The sequence below is a fragment of the Pteropus alecto genome, unplaced genomic scaffold (genome assembly GCF_000325575.1).
Source record: "Pteropus alecto unplaced genomic scaffold, ASM32557v1 scaffold104, whole genome shotgun sequence".
Taxonomy (NCBI): domain Eukaryota; kingdom Metazoa; phylum Chordata; class Mammalia; order Chiroptera; family Pteropodidae; genus Pteropus; species Pteropus alecto.
The window spans coordinates 3559698-3578471 of record NW_006436664.1 but is presented as its reverse complement, the minus strand read 5'-3'; the positions used below and the strand labels follow the sequence as shown (position 1 = coordinate 3578471).

General features: G+C 33.4%; 1 protein-coding gene and 1 pseudogene across 1 annotated transcript in view; both read left to right on the top strand.

Moving 5' to 3' along the window:
• TTC6 (tetratricopeptide repeat domain 6) overlaps positions 1 to 18774 on the top strand; it is a 169902-nt gene that overhangs the window by 132516 nt on the left and 18612 nt on the right. Inside the window, exons 17-25 of the mRNA XM_025047939.1 lie at positions 264 to 414; positions 3375 to 3457; positions 4438 to 4514; positions 4941 to 5101; positions 8773 to 8907; positions 10155 to 10304; positions 11288 to 11428; positions 12571 to 12684; positions 15916 to 16035. Of these exons, the coding sequence (XP_024903707.1) occupies positions 264 to 414; positions 3375 to 3457; positions 4438 to 4514; positions 4941 to 5101; positions 8773 to 8907; positions 10155 to 10304; positions 11288 to 11428; positions 12571 to 12684; positions 15916 to 16035 (1132 nt within the window). The remainder of the gene's footprint in view (positions 1 to 263; positions 415 to 3374; positions 3458 to 4437; positions 4515 to 4940; positions 5102 to 8772; positions 8908 to 10154; positions 10305 to 11287; positions 11429 to 12570; positions 12685 to 15915; positions 16036 to 18774) is intronic.
• On the top strand, positions 10703 to 10824 carry LOC112481144 (annotated as a pseudogene).

Genomic DNA, 18774 nt, shown 5'->3' with positions numbered 1-18774 from the left:
AAGAGTAAAGTATTGCTAAGAGTCTAGAAGACTTCAGGAATTCTCTTCCTAGCACAGAACTACAAATGTTGATTTCCTTCTAAGGATTTTATAAAGGTATTTATAATTTTAAACAGAGTGTAATTAACTAATTTACTTCTTTAGTAAGACATAAAAAACCCTGGTATATATTGATGTATGTATTTCATTAGGTTCATTCATAATTGGAGAACATTTGGAATAATTAAAATGTCTAACAAGATTTCACATTCTTATTTTTTTAGAACTGTTACTTTTGCCTATATAAACATTGGCCTCATATACCTGCGGCACTTGGATAACTACATTGAAGCCACTTGGCATTTTTCTGAGGCTATTAGACTTGATCCTTTATATATTCGAAGCTATATTTGTCGAGCAGAAATTTATCATAAGGTATTTAAGGTTTAAGAATCTTGACTTTTAAAAAAAGTTTTAATTTTCTGGATATCAGTTTAATATAATTTAAAATATATTAATGTATTATTTTTCAGCTAATTACAGAAACTAATGCATTTATAAGCAATAAATATTAAGTAGCTATAGTTAACTATAATTGCCTCTACTGATGAGGCATGAATTTTTGTCTTTCATTTTCTTTTTAAAAAATGTTTTTCCCTTATTACAAAAGCAACATATATTAATTGCATGTAGTTATGCAAATAAAAATGAATTTAAAACTATCCATAATTTTGTTCTCTAGAGATATCTGCTATTAACATTTTGGAGTCTATCAGTTTGTATGTGTGTGTGTATTTGTGAGTGGGTGGGTTTGTAGAATGAAATTCACATAGAATGAGGTCCTACTCATTCATATGTTCTTTTAAATTGTTTTTAAATTTGCAAGTTACTTAAATTTAAAAGCGTAATATATCTTAGTGTAACAAATTCAAACAATATAATAAACAGTAAAAGTCTTCCCTAACCCCAACCAAATCTGACTTTCCAGAGATAAAAACTGTTAACTGTTATACCTTTCAAAATAGATATCCCTTTCCACTACTCCACCACTAACGGTCCTGCCTAAGACACTATCATTTCTCATCAGGATTATTGTAGTAGCCTCCTGGTCTACTTGCTTCTGTTCTTTATTTCATTTTAATGGATTTTCAACACAGCAGCCTTAGTGACCCTATTAAAACCTGTCAGATTATTTTACTTCTTCGCCCAAATAGCTTCAATAGCTTCCCTTTGCACTCAGAATAAAAGCCAAATTCTGCAAAAGCTAAAGGCTTACAAGGGCCTGCATAAATTAGCTCCTCATTGCCTTTCTGCCCTTGTCTCCTATGAGTCCTTTAGTCGCACTGGTTTTAGTCAGGCTAGACTAGTTATGGATGGGAAACAACAACAACAACAAACTAAAACAACCTCCTGTCAGCAACACAATCAAAAAACAAAGACCCTCCCCCCCACCAAAAAAATAAAAAAACCCCGAAAAACACAAAACTCACTTCAAAATCACGGTTTTAAAATATAAAAGGCTTTTTTTTTTCTCGCTTACCCTGCCTCTCCATTGAGAGTTGCCTAGGAGCTCTGTTCTCCAATGTCTACAACTCAGGACCTAATGTCCCATTCAAAGCCTTTACATTCCTGATGATGGAGATAGAAGACCCTGGGCAGGTTTAGTGTTGTCCGCAGGGAAAGTTTGCTCTTGACAACTGTTGGAGAAGGGATGGACTTACTTATGGCGTGTGGTCTTTTTGCTTCACTCCATGTTGTTGGAGCTGAGAGCTCCAGGGGGAAGTTGGAATTTCCTTTGAGTGCACTTAGAAACCAAAGCACCAGCATAATGATAGGGTATAAGGACATATATTCAAAAACTCATTGTTCTGAGGAGGCAAAAATTTCTACACAGTAATGGTTGAATAAATTGGATTGTATTCACATCTAGAGGATTATGTAGTCAATAAAAAGAATAATTAGAACTATATGGGAAGACTGGGAGGGATTTCCTCGAGATATTGTTGAATAAGAAAAGCAAGAATCAGAAAAGAGTATAAAGTGTGTACAATATGGTCCCATGTAAATAAAACAATTACAAATCAAACCTAGTGTGTATATGTAGAATACATTTGCCTGCGGTGTGGGTTCAACCTCAAGGATGAATCTAATCTAAGGCTGTCTGGAGAAGTCCAACCTCAGGACAGCTTGTAAAGATCAGAGAATGAGCCTCCATTTTTCCCAGTCAGGGTTTCCTCAATGCATAAATATTCACGGTTGGAACAGGTGCAACAATGCAGACATATGACTAGATGACTTAATAATTACGCCAACCTGAGCAGGGTCAGCTTGGGAAGCAGCTGGCCTAAAGTTTCACAGAAATTCTCAAATTTATTTAAACACATCTCAAACTCGTTCCTTTTGGGTTCCCTCTTTTGACTCCATCTATAATTTCCTCCAAACAGTTTGTACCACATCAATAGCTACTGCCTACTTCCATGCACAATTAGTTTTGTACATTCTCCTCTTTGCATCACCATATCAGCATAGTAAGAGAAGTTGTTGATTGTCCTAAGTTTATTTTGCTGGAGTCTGTGTAGTCTTTCTCTTGATATTTCCAACAATAGTAAGTTTTTGTCTCCAAATTTGTACAAATCCATGCTTTTGTGACCAATATTAAGGAAAGAATCAGTGTTTGCTTTTAATTATATATTGATTTTAAGCAGACTTTTTTCATCATTCTTATATTTTGTTTCATCATTCTTATATTTTTAGTCATTTATTTACTTATTAAAGTGTAACCCTGTTTTTTCTTCCTTATTTTTATGTGGAATTGACTTTTTTTCCCCTCCTCTTTGGATGTTGCCATTTCCCCTCAAGAACTGGATCTCTGAAGGCAGGGCGTCTCCTCCCACATGCTCCCGGCGTGCACCCAGGGCCTGGCGCACCTGGGGTGTGGTCCGAGGCTCCACCTGGGGTGTGAACTCAGGACCTTGTGTGTGTAAAGCAGACGTGCTAACCACTATACTGTGGAGCCACCCCAGACTTTTACTTTTTAATTTTATCCTCCTCTGCATGCTAGTTTATTAACATGAGTAAAGTTTGGTGGAAAAGGTGTTATGGTTGAGAGAAAAACTGAAAGGCTAAACAAAAAGAGAAAACAAACTAGAATGTATGATATGTAAAATTATATATGTAGGTATGTTAAAATTCTTCGAATTAAAGATAAACGATTTTTAAAAAACAAAAGACTGCATCGCAAACTTTTAAAAAATACTTTTACTTCTTTGTTCCCATTTGCTAGTATATCATGACATGTTTCTGCAAAATTTCTGTATTGAAAGATGGGAGGGGATAAACATCAGAAAGAAAGCAATCTGTTATTATGAACTAAGTTTCTGTTTATCACTCAACAGTTGCATGAATTGAAAAAGGCAGTAAGAGAATTATCTTATGCTATCCACCTTCAGCCAGATGGAATTCAATTATATATAATAAGGTACGGGCATAGAAATAGAATTCTTCTTGGGATAGCTTAGCAACTGAGCTAACCACTGGGATCTTTAGCTCTCTCTTGATCCTTCTAGCCTCCTTGTTTTACATTTAGTAGTTCAGCAATGGCCATCTTTCAACCAGCAAGTCAGATATAGTTATTGTTTTTGTTAGCGTCAAGATAATGTATAATATAAGACAACCAGATCTTTCTCTTTGCTTTATCCTTGCTTCAAAACACAACTGTTTAGTGTATAAGTTCTCTGAGGCCTCTTAGAATACTGGTTCTCTAGTTATCATACAGCTCATGAAAGTAAGGTAACATATTTTGATCAGTTGTTTGATTGTGTCTACAGAGGTACCAAATGTAAACCTCAGCTAATTCATTGAAAAAAATAGTGACACATTGAATTGTATTTCAAATGCGGTAGAGCTTGCTATAGACACCCATTGTGAGTTATGAGTTATAACCACCAAAAATAGGTTATAATCTCTGACCTGGGGAATGAGTTTATAATAGACATGTGAAAATGGATGAGAACAGTGCTCTCTTATATGTGAAAATGGATGCGAACTGTGCTTTCTTCTAAGGGCTTGCTTTGTTTTGTAAACTCTTGAACCACATTTTAGCAATTTATGTAAATACTCCCTTACTTTTTCGTCCCTTGAACTGTGTTTATCTTTTAATCACTTCTCAGCATTGAAGTCTAACATTTTAAATACAGATAACTGCAAAAATCTTTGAGTGTTTTTCTTTCAGCTTCACATTTCCTAAATTGTGTTCATGTCACATCTCCAAGCTAACTGGTTCATTTAGACTACATAAAATGTTTATAATTTTCACATTGTTTTTATCATACATATGTAAGTATAAATAAATGTAATTGTAAAATTTTAAGTAACTGGTTGTAGAAAAATTATTTTTAACTGTATTGTAGAAAAATTATTTTTAACTGCTTAGAATTAAAAAGATATTATTTCTTCTAGAGGACAATATCTTCTTATGATGAAATGTTATGATCTTGCAAAGTTCACTATTTATCAAGTAGCAGAAATGAACAAAGGTAAATATAATTAAAGCAAATTTATAATTGTCTTAATTTAAAAAGAAACACTTCTTTAAAATGTTTATATTATTTGCAATAGCTATGTGTAGATAGCTTGAAGGATTCATTTGAAAGTCGAAGTTAGGTTTTGAAACTTTAAAACTTCCATTTTGCTTGTACATAATCAATCAGTAAAATGCTTCATAACATAGTGAATTTTGTGAGAGAGGTTATTATAGGAAATACCAATTTTATGCTTTTTTGTTTGTTTATAATTGGAATGTTTTATATTTTGTTGATAGTAACTAGATTTTAGTATCATCGATTTGTTAATTCATATTTAAAGATAGATCATTGACTTGCTTGACTTCCTTAAAATAATTACATATGTTCTCAATCTTAGATTCTTGGCAAAAGTATCGATAAACTTTCCTTTCCTTTTAGGTCACATTGAGTTGAGTCCTATACAGCAAGCACTCATTTATTCATTTTGTGAAAACCATGACAAGGCCATTCAGGTCTTGGATGGGATTATTTTGAATAGGCCCGAGATCACCACATACACCCTATTAGCAAAATCCCAAATGAAGGCCAAGAGAAGCAAGGTACACAGTCTCACGTAATGTTTACTGAACCTATTTATGGAATTTTTATATTTTGCTTAGAATGACTGCTTGCATATTGTTTATAAAACTAAATAATGCCACTTATTTATTGATTCTTCTGTTAATTAACATTTGGGTTGCTTCTTTTATTTATTTTTTTCTCTTAAGAGTAGGGCTGCTATAAATATTCTTTTTCATGTTTTCTGTTAACATGTGGCGTAATTTTCCAGGATTTTCCAGAATTTTCTAGGAGTAGAATTATTGGCACGTAGAGAAAATGAATGTTTAACTTTCAAGAAAATGATACATTGTTCTATAGGGTTGTACCAGTTTATTTTCCCACCTGCAGTGTACAAATATGCCTGTTGATCTGCATCCTCCGTAATAATTGGTGTTGTCAGACTTTATTTTTGTTAATTTGGTAGTAAAAAAACAATTTCTCATTGTGATCTTAAGTCACATTTCTCAGTTTGAGCACAGGTTTGGTAATTTTTATGTTTATTAGCCACTCATATTTCCTATTTTGCCAATTTCTTATACACATTTTTGTTTGTCTTGTTCTTATCAATTTTAGGCATTTAAAAACTAAATTCTCTATATTAATCCTTGGTTGGTTGTATGTGTGATCTATATCTTGTAATTTGTGGCTATCTTTTAATTTTCTTTATGTTGCGTTTTGGTGAACATAAGTTTTTAATTTTAATGTGGTCGAATAGATCTACTTTTTGTTTTGTCAGCATGGCTTGAACAAATTGTTTAAGAAATCCTTCTCTATTCCAAGATCATAAAGATATTTCCCATATTTTCTTCTAAAAGTTTAAGGGTTTTGCTTTTTCTATTAAGGCCTTATTCTACCTTAAATTGATTTTTTTTTGAGTGTGAGATAGCAATAAAATTTCAATTTTTCCTATATAAGTACTCAAATGTTCCAGTATCATTTATTGAAATGTACTCCTTAACTCAAAGGTCTGAAGTGCTACATCTATTATAAGTTTTCATGTATGTGTAAAGCTGATTTTGGGCTCTCTATTCTGTTCCTTTGGTCAATTTGTCTATCCTTGACCCAATTATTATAGCTTTATTGCGATTCTTGATATTTGGTAAAACAAGTGCCCACATTATGTTCTCCAGAAAATTCCTGTTTATTCTTGGACCTTTACTCCTCCAAATACATTTTCTTTTCTCTTTTTCTTTTTTTTAAATTCCTGTTTATTCTTGGACCTTTACTCCTCCAAATACACTTTCTTTTTCTTTTCTTTTCTTTTTTTTTTTGCAGGGAGAAGAGATCATTAGTAGAAATGAAAATAAGTATTTGGTTTATTGACATACTAGCTTAGACCTGTGTTTAACAAGCCAGCCTAAAATAGCACCATGGTTAGACTACAGGCTACTTTTCTGAGCCATCATTTTACAACTTATTAAGCACACAAGGGATCAAATCATACCTGATGCGACATTTTTACTGCTAATAAGTCCCATTTGGACCAGCTGAAAATATTTTAAAAAGCTTTGCAGAAGAGCTCATAAACACAAATTTCACCATTTAAGTTATGTCAGATGGAAAGAACTCAAAGGGGTAGTTTCCCAAGCAGAACCTATTATTTGTAAATCATTGGCCTGCCACCACTGACCCCTTAAAATTCCACCTTGACTCAGTTATTGAAAACCTACATGTACTGAAGTGAAAGGATTAATTTCCATCCCTCAATTTCTCAGTCCTAAGTTTAAAAAAGCCAACCCTAGCTAAGGAATACTTACCAAAATCAGATAGAAAAACTCAAGACTGCATATTTATGAATCAGAATTGTTCTACTACAACCAGGGTTGCATATAATTGCATCAGTTGGTTCTGTATCCGGTTTAAAATTGAGACAGGACAAAGTTTAGAAGAGCTGTAAGAAATAGATTCTTAACTACAAAAGTTGTCAATTTCAAAAGCATAAGGAAAAAAAATAATGAAATTCAAGAATTCCTTCCTTTACATTTCAAAGAAATAGACTTTCTGTAAAAATATATACAATTCTTATAAATACATTTATAAGTCCCCAATATACATTTTTAATTCAGCCTGTCAAGATCCATTAAAAACCCTGTTGGAAGTTTGATTGAATTTTACTGAGTCACTAGATTATTTTAGGGAGAGTTGACACCTTTATAATATTGAATTCCTTTTAGGAATACTCTTATATTTACTTTAATCTCCCCTTATGTCCCTGTTGCTCTGCTAGAAAACTCGGGTCACCTTTGATTGTCCTCTTCTACCCAATCAATAGTGATGGCCCTTTAGTTCTACTTTCTAAATATCTCTCAAATCCATTTCCTTTCTTCCTTTTTCTATTTCTGTGGTCATTATTCTACTCTAGAACATATTTTTATTTTGCTTGAATTATAGCAATAGTGTTGCACTCTTCCAAGCATTTATCTACACAGCAGCCACAGGACTATTTTCAGAATGTAGATATGCCTTACTTTCAAGTCCCCAGAGGAGACTTTTTAGAGCATTGAAAAAGCAAGGATTGGTGGACACCAGCTAGAGGAAGAAGCAGGAGGAAGTGAAGATATGTTCGTTTAAATTTAAATGGGATGGAAGATTTTATGAACTCAAGAAGCCAGTGAAGGCATAGAGATCCAAAGGAGGAAGGAAATAACAGGTTGTCCTCAGATAGGGCAGAAGGAGATAGAATCAAGGACACAGCATGAGAAGTTAGTTCTGAAAAGGAGGAGAATGGAACTCATTTAAAGACAGGCGAGAAAAAGAAATGGAGGAAGATATAAATACATAAAAAGTTAAAAGAGAGAAGTTGACGTGATGATTTTTTCTATGGCAAAGTCATGTGCTGAGAGTGGGGATGGAAGGATGGATGTTGAGGTGGGCTGTAAACATACGGAGTAAATGCTAGTGTGGGGGTACGAAAGACACATATCTAAGTTAAATCTCGTTTCTTTAGCATTGTAATATAATTAAGAAAATGGGCTAAAGAGTCACAAATATTTTTGTTTCTATATAGAAATATACATCAATTAGGTAATTATGAAAAGTCATTTCTATCTGGAAAATTGAATTTTTTTTCATTAATGAGTTTCAATTACTTTGATTAAATAGTTTAAATGAGTGACTTTTGATGTTTATTTTCTGGTATCAGTGGAACCCCATTAAGAGCACAGCAGGACAAAACATTGATTAAATCCACAACCAAAATAAAAGATATTATCACTGGAGATTTTTTATTATATAATAGCTGCCCAGTATTCCCTTTAGAAAAATTACTAGGAAACTGGTCATGAACTAGTCTATAAATTTAAGTCTGATTTACAACTATAAGAAAATGACCTTTAGAATTTAGAAAATGTAGTTCTAAAAGTTCATGTGTGTAAGCCTGCTTAAGTACCTCTAGTAGGATAGATACTTGGGTGGGACCTCCTGTGATCAGATGTCCTCCCTACGGCCAGCCTAGGTCCCCTTCTCAAGTTGCACTGACAAGATCTGTGTCTTTGCCAGGACTGTATGTCCTCATGTGAACCGAGAGTAGGGCTGTGCGCTCAGGACTCCTTTTAATGTTTAAAGCTGTTGTGTTAAGCAAATATTAGAAACATTCTCATTGCCTTCCTCTCTCTCTCTCTCTCTCTCTCTCTCTCCCTCTCTCTCTCTCTTTTTTTTTTTATCATTATAGGAAGCTGTGAGAATGTTTAAAAAGGCGTTGGATATCTTTTCTCATTCCGATAAAGGACCTAATGCTGTAGCGGCTTCAGCTGATTGTCTGTATAACTTGGGTCTTTGTTACATGGATGAAGGCAACTTACAGATGGTATTTTCTGTATTTAGGAACGTAGGTTATCTGTTATTTTAGAAATTGCTTGCATTCGGTTCTGTTTCTGAAGGTTACCTACACAGTGAGTGACTAGACTAAAGCTTCTCATAAAGCTTGGCTTATTATAGACAGGATGTACTCTGTAATACCTACTTCATTGTTTTATTTCTTCAAAACACTTGATTTGATGCCTATTTGTCAATGATAGTCTAAAGACTAATGTGTGTTTCCCATCAAAACAATAAATCTAACTGTAAGAAATTATTACAGAAAATAATTTCATCATGTTAATACAATTTATTTATTAAATCGTAAGTACTTTAAACTGAGTGCTTCAGTGTAATGGAGATTAAATTGAAAATGATCAGGACACTGATTTCTCTTATTGACAACTGAACAATTCAAATTAAACTGAAACAGGTTATTAAGGTGGTTGGATTCATTGAAAACCATTGAAATTCATTGAAAAGTTGATTCAATATTCATATATTTATCCAGCATTTGGCTATTTTACACAAGTCTCCACTTCAAAATTGTCAGTAACATGATTAATATGTAAAATAATTGATATTTTCCAATAGCTAATTTTGGATATTCTACAACTCTATTTCTAAACACACACACACACACACACACACACGCACACGCACACACATGCATGCACACACACCATTCTAGTCCTTATATTCATAGAGATAGACAGTGTCTGAAACGTGCATCTCTGTAACCTTGAAAAAGAGTTGCACTTGATTAGCTGTACCATTAAGAAATTCCAAAAAATATAAGATTAATTGCAAATCTTTTCCATGTTTTTAGCCCTCTTGGAAAACCCAAACCTAGCTTTGCTTTACAATGTTGGAAAAAATTTTAGAGTTCTGTTGTTGTGAAATTTCATACCTATATATCTGCTATAGTTCTTGGGCCGTCATGGAAAGCAAATGTACTGGCTATGATTTCTTCGAAGTGCACATTTCTATGAAGAATAATGATTAAAATTACACCTGCAAAAATATTGTAATATAATGACAGGGGTTATGTAGATATTAATCTAAGAGTAAGGGGACCTGTAAATTATAATAATAACCTGACTCACTCCACAAGTTTCACTGAGAAAAACATATTTAAAATGACCAAAAAAAGAGTGAAAACTTTCAATAATAGTTACATACAGTAATTTGTTAACATTTTAAATGAATATATTCTACTCACTAAATGATTTCCTTCCTAATCACATACTCTTCTAGGCTTTTGATTGCTTTACGAAAGCTGTGAAAGCAAATCCTGATTTGGCAGAAGGTTTTTATCAACGTGGGCTTTGCAAAGTAAAACTCCGCAAGGATAGCTCAATCTTGGATTTTAATCGTGCAATTACTCTTGATCCAAAATATTATGAGGTATTTAAATGAACAATTTCAGTGATTTAGAGAGTGTGCTAGATTTGCTAAAACTATTAAATCCTTTATATATCGCCGTTATTAGTTAGCAACAACTAGTTACTTATATCTACTTTTCAACTAATTATATTTTGACAATGTGTATATCTGTATTTCCCCTTGAACAAAAAGTATTATTTCCAACAGGGATATTATATATGTAAAAGCGTTTTGTGAATTGTGAAATGTAAATATTGTTAATATTTTAAGGTATCTATTAATAATTATAATTTTATATATTTATTAATTTTATTTCTTGTTTTGCTATCACATTTATTTCTACTTTTTAAGAGACTACAGAGAAAATATAAAATTCAATAGGTGAAGTTTGATTGGATCCTGAGTTTAAAAGTTTATGAGTCTACAGCCATGCCACCCTGAACATGCCCGATCTTGTCTGATCTAGGAAGATAAGCAGGGTTGGGCCTGGTTAGTACTTGGATGGGAGAACACCTAGGAAGAAGACTGGGTGCTGTAGGTATAAAATAAATAAATAAAAAAAGTTTATGAACTATGAATATGGACTAAATATTAGATGACTTTAGGGAAATACTATTAATTTTCTTAAACATATTATAGTAGTATGATTATACAGGGGAACATCTTCTCCACAGGAAATGCATACTGAAAGACTTAGGGTGAGTTGTTATGATGTCTGAAACTTATTTTTAAACAGTTCAGAAAAAAATAGATACAATTAATATTACAAAACACTTATTTTGTTAATAATTATTGAATTCAGGTGGTAGGCAAGTATTTATTAAACTTTTCTTTCAGTTATTCTGTATGTTTGAATTTTTTCTAATAAAAGAGTGAGAAAAAAACTACACTTTATACCATCTCTGGGTGGCATAGATTTGTTCAAACTACCATATATTTTGGTAGAATTGATGCTTTTATGAAAACATCCATTCTCTCTTTCCTCTTCTCTTTCTCTGAAAAAGGCATATTTAAGCCGAGTAGCCTTCTATGGTTTGAAAGGCAGATACTCCAAAGCAATCTTGAATTGTAATGAGGCCATCAGAATTTATCCTCAGAGTGTGCGAGCTTATATTTACAGAGGAGTTCTGAAATACTACAACAAGGTAGGGTGATTTCCTGTCTTGTTCACTGAAATTTTGGGGTAGGCGGATGCTTAGATGTGAAGTAAGGAATCACTTCCTTTTATTTCTTCTGTGAGAGAAGAATCACTGTGGTATTAAAGATAGTACATCAAAAGGGATTTTAATTCATAAAGGAGAAGACTAAAATCAGCTATTATCCCACCATCAAATGAAAACTCCTGAGTGCATTTTGGTGTATTTGCATTGTCTTTTTTTCCTAATAATATATATATTTTCCAAAATTGGGATTATGCTATTATGCTATGTAATTGGTATTGTGCCTTGCTTGTCATACTTAACCTTTGAAGATACCATTTTTAATGACCGAATAATATTCTACCATAGTTTATTTTTTTATAACTTGATTGGTGGAAATTTGGGTTGTTTTACATTTTTTATTATTTTACTATTTCAAATAATACAGTTATACACATTGAGAACAAAATCATTGCTTGAGATTATGATTGATTCCTAAATGGAAATTATTGGGTCAAAGTGGGTGTGTGTGGCAGCATTGATATCTGATGCTTCATGGAATATTTTGTTTCTCTCTACTTTTCCTTTCTCATCTCCTTTTGTAGCTATTTCATATGAAATATTTTGCAAATAATACCTTAAGGTACAGGTAAGACTTTGTATTATGTGTTAATTCCATGAAAATTACTATCTATAGAAATGGATGATCTAAGGTATCAGAGAAGCATCAAAGAGGAAGCAAAAGAGAACGTGGATAGAAAACATGACAATTATGTGATATAACAGTATGACAGAAGCAAGCAAGCTCTAGTGAATGTTTGCTGGAGGAATATGGCTTGCCTCTCTTTTACTAATAACAAGTATAATTTTTTTCCTTGCTGTATAGCATCTTTGGCACTAAGATAATCATCTAAATTAAAGTTCTTTATATATTTAATTTTATTTGCAAGTAGCAGGAACAATAATAAAAATTCCTACCAAGATATCTTCTTAATTAACTCTGTGAAAGATTAGCTTGATTGTCTTAATATCACAGATGCTACACAGTGTTCCAAAAACTGTGATAGATGGAATCAAGAATTTATTTTATAATTAAATTTCAGTCCATTATGATTAATCCTGTTACCTAATTATTTTTTCCTTTTTAGACTTATAAGCTAGCCATTACGGATTTAACTACAGCTATCAACATGGACAAAAACAGCTATGTAGCATTCTATAACAGAGCATTATGTTACACCAGGATAGGTGAACTTCGAATGGTAAGATGACCATTTTAGTAAACAAAATATTAAAACATTTGTAAACACATTTAAAGCACATGTAAAGTTTTTTCTTATTTCTGTTATAATTTTGAAAAATAATTTCTGTGGAAATACACACACACACACACACACACACTCAACTTGGGAAACGGAGGAACCATTTCAAAGAGAATTAATTTCTTTGTGCTCACCAAATTTTCTTTTACAATCTCTATAATGTCAAAAAATTAATTTTATAATGCTTACATAAGCATATAAAGGCATACATAAGTTAAGATACATTACATAATTCTCATTAGAGTAAATGTTTCTACTGATATACTCATGTGCAGAATTTTAAAACAGTGATTATTAGCAATATTGTTGTTTCAAAATCTCAACATTAGCGAGAACAGTTTGTTGAGGTCTTTTTTTGTACAGTGCTCAGACCACAGAGAGTTATGAGTGATGGTTTCCAGCTCTGGGGATCAACAAGCAATGACCAGTATTGTTTGTGCTTTTTGAAGCCCTACCCGATGGCTGCAGCAAACCTCTTTCTCTATTTTTCCTTTCCAGCTTCTACCTGTGCAAGCCTTCTTTTATATTTTCTAACCCCTCTCTTAAGCCCGCCTTGTCGGTTTGGTCCTTTTCCAATTAAGATTCTTCATTGGGGAGCAGCTGGTCTGTGGTATTCTTTGTGTTCTGTTACATCCTCTTGCTTCTCTTTCTCTATTGTTCACCTGTCTCTCCCTCCTTGTTTCTATCCACTTCCATAGCCAATGAAGCATTCCTCTAAAAGAGTACATCACATTCCCACTGTTCTGCGTGGACATCGCACTCCCGCCCCTCCACAACCCCATCTCATCTCCTTGAAATGTGGGCAGTTAAATCTGTTTAAAACATATAGAGATTTAGGAATTTATCTGATGTGGAAAGGAAGAAGTTGAGAAACATTGTTTCTACCCCAAAAGATGTAGAATTCCTGGTAACCGGAAGATCAGGTTTCCTCCACAAATGTTGACAAATGAATAACTAATTTTTAACAAAGGAGTTGTTAAGATTCTAGGAGCTAATTAAAGGGTCATTTATCAGAGTAACCTGCACAGAAGATGACTTTAATGACTCCCTCCCCACCCCTACTTCTGCCTTTTCTGGGTAACTGGAAAACAATGGGCTGGGTCAGGGCAGGGAACTCTCATTTTTTTTTATCTCTGATATGTAACAGAGTCCAGTGCTCTATGAATAAGGAAAAGGAAAAACCACTTAAATAGAGATCTAACTAGAATAAATATATTGGCGATTTTAGAGCTGCCATGTATCCAACTCATTTAATCCAATCACTCATTTTATAGAAGAAATGGAAGTAAGGAGAGGTTGGGAACACATCCAGGTCACACAGGGAGCAGAGACCTGAACTGGTGTTCACAGGTTTGTTTGCTTCTGGTTAACAGTCTTTAGATGGCTTTGTAAAAACATCTGACCTCCAGCTGTGGACCGGATGTCATTTAACAGTGTCACCTCCTCCCTTTTTGTCTTCCTCCACCTGCCTCAGCATTTTTTGCCATCACTGCACTGAGAAAACCCACAGTCTTTCTGCAGAAAATTAATTCAAACATTCTCCCAAGACATGGTTTTACAACAATTAAGAAAAGGAGAATTTTGTCTCTTATTACCCTATGCTAATAAAAATAGTAACGGTTACCACTTACTTAAGTTATTGTGTGACAGGCACTGTCACATATCATCAACATATCAACATATCATCAAAATGATGAATTTTTGTAACATATGATGAATTATTAATATCTCAATTTTGCAGATGAGGAAACTGAAGCTTCGAGTTAAGTAACTTTTCCCAGACTGAAAATCTAGTAATAATTGCAGAGGCATGATACAAAAACTTGCACAGTAACTGAAGAGGAATTTTCCACTCAAATGGTTAACCTTATAATCAGCTCTTCGTCCTGCATAGGCCGAAGGGTAGAGCGATTTTGAGATCAACTGAAGATTCACCCTCCTCTATGATTGTTCTGTCTTGATAACAGACTTATTACCTAAATTTCTGTTCGAAAATCATATGCTCTTACTGTTAGCATAGGCTACTGCCTGTAGCCCATGCTAACTGTAACAGCGCAGAGATATAAAAGCGAAATTGTCCCTGAGCTCAGGGTCCAGATCTTCGGAGCGCTAGCATAATAAACATTCTAGTTTTCTTTTGCTTTTATGAGTATTATGAATTATTTTTACAGCCCTGGAAATATTTGCTTATAATTATTCCATAATGTACATATAGCATCTTTAACTGTACAATTCTTTTAGATGCTTGAGTGTCCAATTATGAAACACTAGAAGACCACTGAGCAAATAGTAAAATACTATTTATTTGCATTTTCAGTTAGCATATGCTATAGGCATATAAAATTTGATCCTTTTCTGATGAAACCATATGGCTCTTTTGGACAAAATGTTGAGTAGGAAAATAAATTAAGATATTCAGCTCCAACTCAAATTTGGGTTGCTCCTAGCACCTGGTGCAGAGTAGATGACCAGTAAATACTTGTTTATTCTATAAATGAGCAAAAAAGATAAAATAAATAGAGAAAGATCCTCTGAGTCGATTAATTCTCAACTGAGACTAATGTCTCTTTCTAAAAAAAGAGTATACCTATTAAAATATTTTGAAGTAATTTTCCAACAAGTGCTTATTCATTAGTTTTATTATGATCCATTGGCATTGATTCATGATTTATTTTTGCAACAAAAATTTATTGAGTGCTTATGGTGTATAGGCATGGTGCTAGTTACTGACTTTATAATGGTGAACAAAATGGATAAGCTCTGTCTCCAAAAAACTTAGGTTTCATTGAGGGAAACAATACAAAACTAAAAACTTAAATTTCAACAAGTAACAAGTCTTTAATATCAACAGCCATTTGGTGAAACTGTTGGGTGGGAGAAGGGTGTCGTATGCCCCCTTCCTATCTATACACAATAAAAATGCTTAGAATGATTCACAAATAACATGTAAAGTGCAAGCACAGTGAGCACTACTTATTACAAAGTATTCATAATATTTAGTGAAGGGGGACCCTTTAAATCTAACAAATGATTATTTTTGGCCATGATTGTAAGTCAAATTAAATACTAATAATGAGGTCCTAGTTTGGGCATAAACACATTTTTCCTTGGCTAATATAGTAAGACTCTGAAGAGCTGAACCTAGGTTGTAAGTGATTATTTTACTTTTAGGCATTAACAGATTATGGAATTGTGCTTCTTCTTGATGCTGGAGAAACTGTGACATTAAATACCTTCATTAATCGTGGACTCATCTATGAAGAACTAGAGCAGTACAGTTTTGCATTAGAGGTAAACCTCATTTACTTGTAAAAATGAAGCTTCTTTATTTTACATGTTCACTTCTGAAGATAGTGAACAAGTTTTTCTTAATATCAGTTGGCGATATTAATGAACATTAACTCAACTTTAGCAAAAAATTATATTAAAATTCTTTGAATGACTAATAGAATAATCTTTGTAAAAAAGAGAGCATTTTTACTTTGTTTTGATTACAAACAGCCAATATATATAAAAAAATTTCTGATTTGATGAAATGGTAAGATTATCAACTCCTCCCAAGAGAAAATCTTGACTATATGCAAAATTCAATTATTTGGCAAATAAAACGATTTATGTATTGTTTACTTCTCTGCCTGGTGCTAATTCTTTTTCATTCACAATTTACCTCCTTCCCCATTGAAAATATATCAAGATAAATCTGTTACTTTGCATTGGGCAGAAAATAGTTGCTCAAAATAGACTGTTGAGAATAGTAGAAATAGGTACTCAGAATTGCAATAGAAAATAGCATCTGCAAGATATCGAGAAGAAACAGGTGGTTAAAATGTATTTCTTTATAGAATAATTAAATGAAATTCACCATTCTCGTTTTTTATCTTATTTGTATTGTCTATTTTAAATTACTTTGGAATTAAGATTAAGAGAGGTAAGGCAAAAAATAAATAGCAATTTGAAGTTTGCAGTTAAATAATGGTAGTTTTCCTTCTTTGTTTCTGAGGAACAACAACAGAACATTATGCAGTGCAGTGTTTCCTATTTTTTTTCACCTCCAAAGATGGCTTATATTATTTTTCTACTTCTGGAGTCATCTTTTGAGATTCTGCCCCACAGAATTACTTATTATCAAGGAAGTGCCCAAGAAATCTTATACTATGCAATTTATACTATGATGAAATGTAATTCCAAGAGTTGAGAAATACCATTTGGAATTTCTTCAGGTAGGGAGAGCTAAAGAACTTTTTGTTTGGATTAGGCAAGAAAGCTGTGAAACTCTGGGTAACAGTATTGGGATAAATAAGTGAGAAAGATGGGGGTTGGAAGGAAAAGACCTCAGCTGTTGGAAAATTAAATGCAGGGCCTGTGTTATCTACCGGGTAAAAATATTTAGTACTTAACATCAACATACCAGGTTCTCAACAGTACTGCACAATTTATAATTGTAATTTACAGATGAAGAAGCTGATATTCAAAAGAGGTTAAATAAAGTCTTTCAACGAGAAAGTACTGGGGCAAGATTTGAACTCAGGTCTCACGTGATTCCAAATCCTATGGTCTTGCAAAGCAAGGTACTGGCATTGGCACTGAAGATATAGAGATAAATAAGATAGATTTCTAGTCCTCAAGGAGCTCATGGTTTAGTGGAAATCGTTCTTGATGCTTCTCTTTCCTCACACCCTACCTCTAACTCATGAGCAAGTTTAGTCAGCTCTACCATCAAAACATATTTTGCATTCAGTCATTTCTCATTTGTGCCACTATGATTCTCTTAATTCAAGCCTCAACCATCTCTCCCCTAGACTGCTGCAATAGCTTCTCAACTGGCCTCTCTGCTTCTGCTCTTATTTCTTTGCATGCTGTTCTCCACACAGCAGCCAGAGGCCTCTTGAAAACATAAAGCAGATCAAATTATTCCTCTGCTCAAAACCCTCCAATAGCTTCCCATATCACACTTGGAACAAAATCCGAACTCTTGACTGGCCAGCCCTTCATGGTCTGACTGCTGCTCACTGATCTGACTTCATTGTTAAACATTCTCCTTTCCTCCACTCAAGCCAATCCACTCTGGCCTTTTGCTATTTATGACTTGGAAATGCCAGGCTCTCTTCCTGTCTTAGGATCCTCACACAAGCTATTCTCTATACATAGAATACCTTTTCTACTGATCTATGAATGGCTCATGCCCTCCTTTCATTTTCATTTTCTGCTCAAATGTGACCTCCTCAGTCAAAAACAAATAGATTAATTAAAATAGAATATTTAAAAATTAAAATAATCCAAAATAAGTCTGGACAGGGAAAGCAAAGAAACAGAAAGCAGAGGAGACCTAATAAGATGGTAGACCTAAATCCAACCATTAGGCTTTACATTTAATAGACATGGTAAAAATATACCAATTAATATTCTGGCTACAAGAAATGCATTTTAAATATATTGATATAGCAGGTAAAAGTAAAAGGCTGGAAAAAATATGCCCTGCAAACACTAATTAAAAGCAAAAAAAAAAAAATGAATTTTTCTCTATGTAAAGTAAAAAAATAACTTGAAAAGTTAAATTTAAAAATGACACAGGCTGAGGAAGAACCAATGAAGAAATATAAGACTGAATAATAAAAGGGCTAGATGAAGAAAGCAGTCACAGCAGTTTTAATACTTACCCAGGAAAAAATTTTTAGTGGGAATTATTGATTAACAAAGAGGTCAAGTAGGATGAGTGCTGAAAACATACTAGTTAATTGATAGTTGTATGATCTTCATAGGAACGCCTTGATCAGGAAGCAAGAGTATAGCATTTAGACCAGCATTGTTTAGGAAGTTAATGGTTAGCTTGTTGGATTGAGAACATCTGTTTATCTCTTTGTCCTATTGAAAACCTATCAGGAAAACAGTAAAGGAATAAAAAAGATGTAACCACTTAAGGTTAAAAATAGTGGAAAAGAAATGTTGAGGCATCTAAAACTACCATTCTGGATTTTAATGCCTCAGACTTAAATACAAATGGGTAGCAAAGGACCCTACACTTGAGGGAAA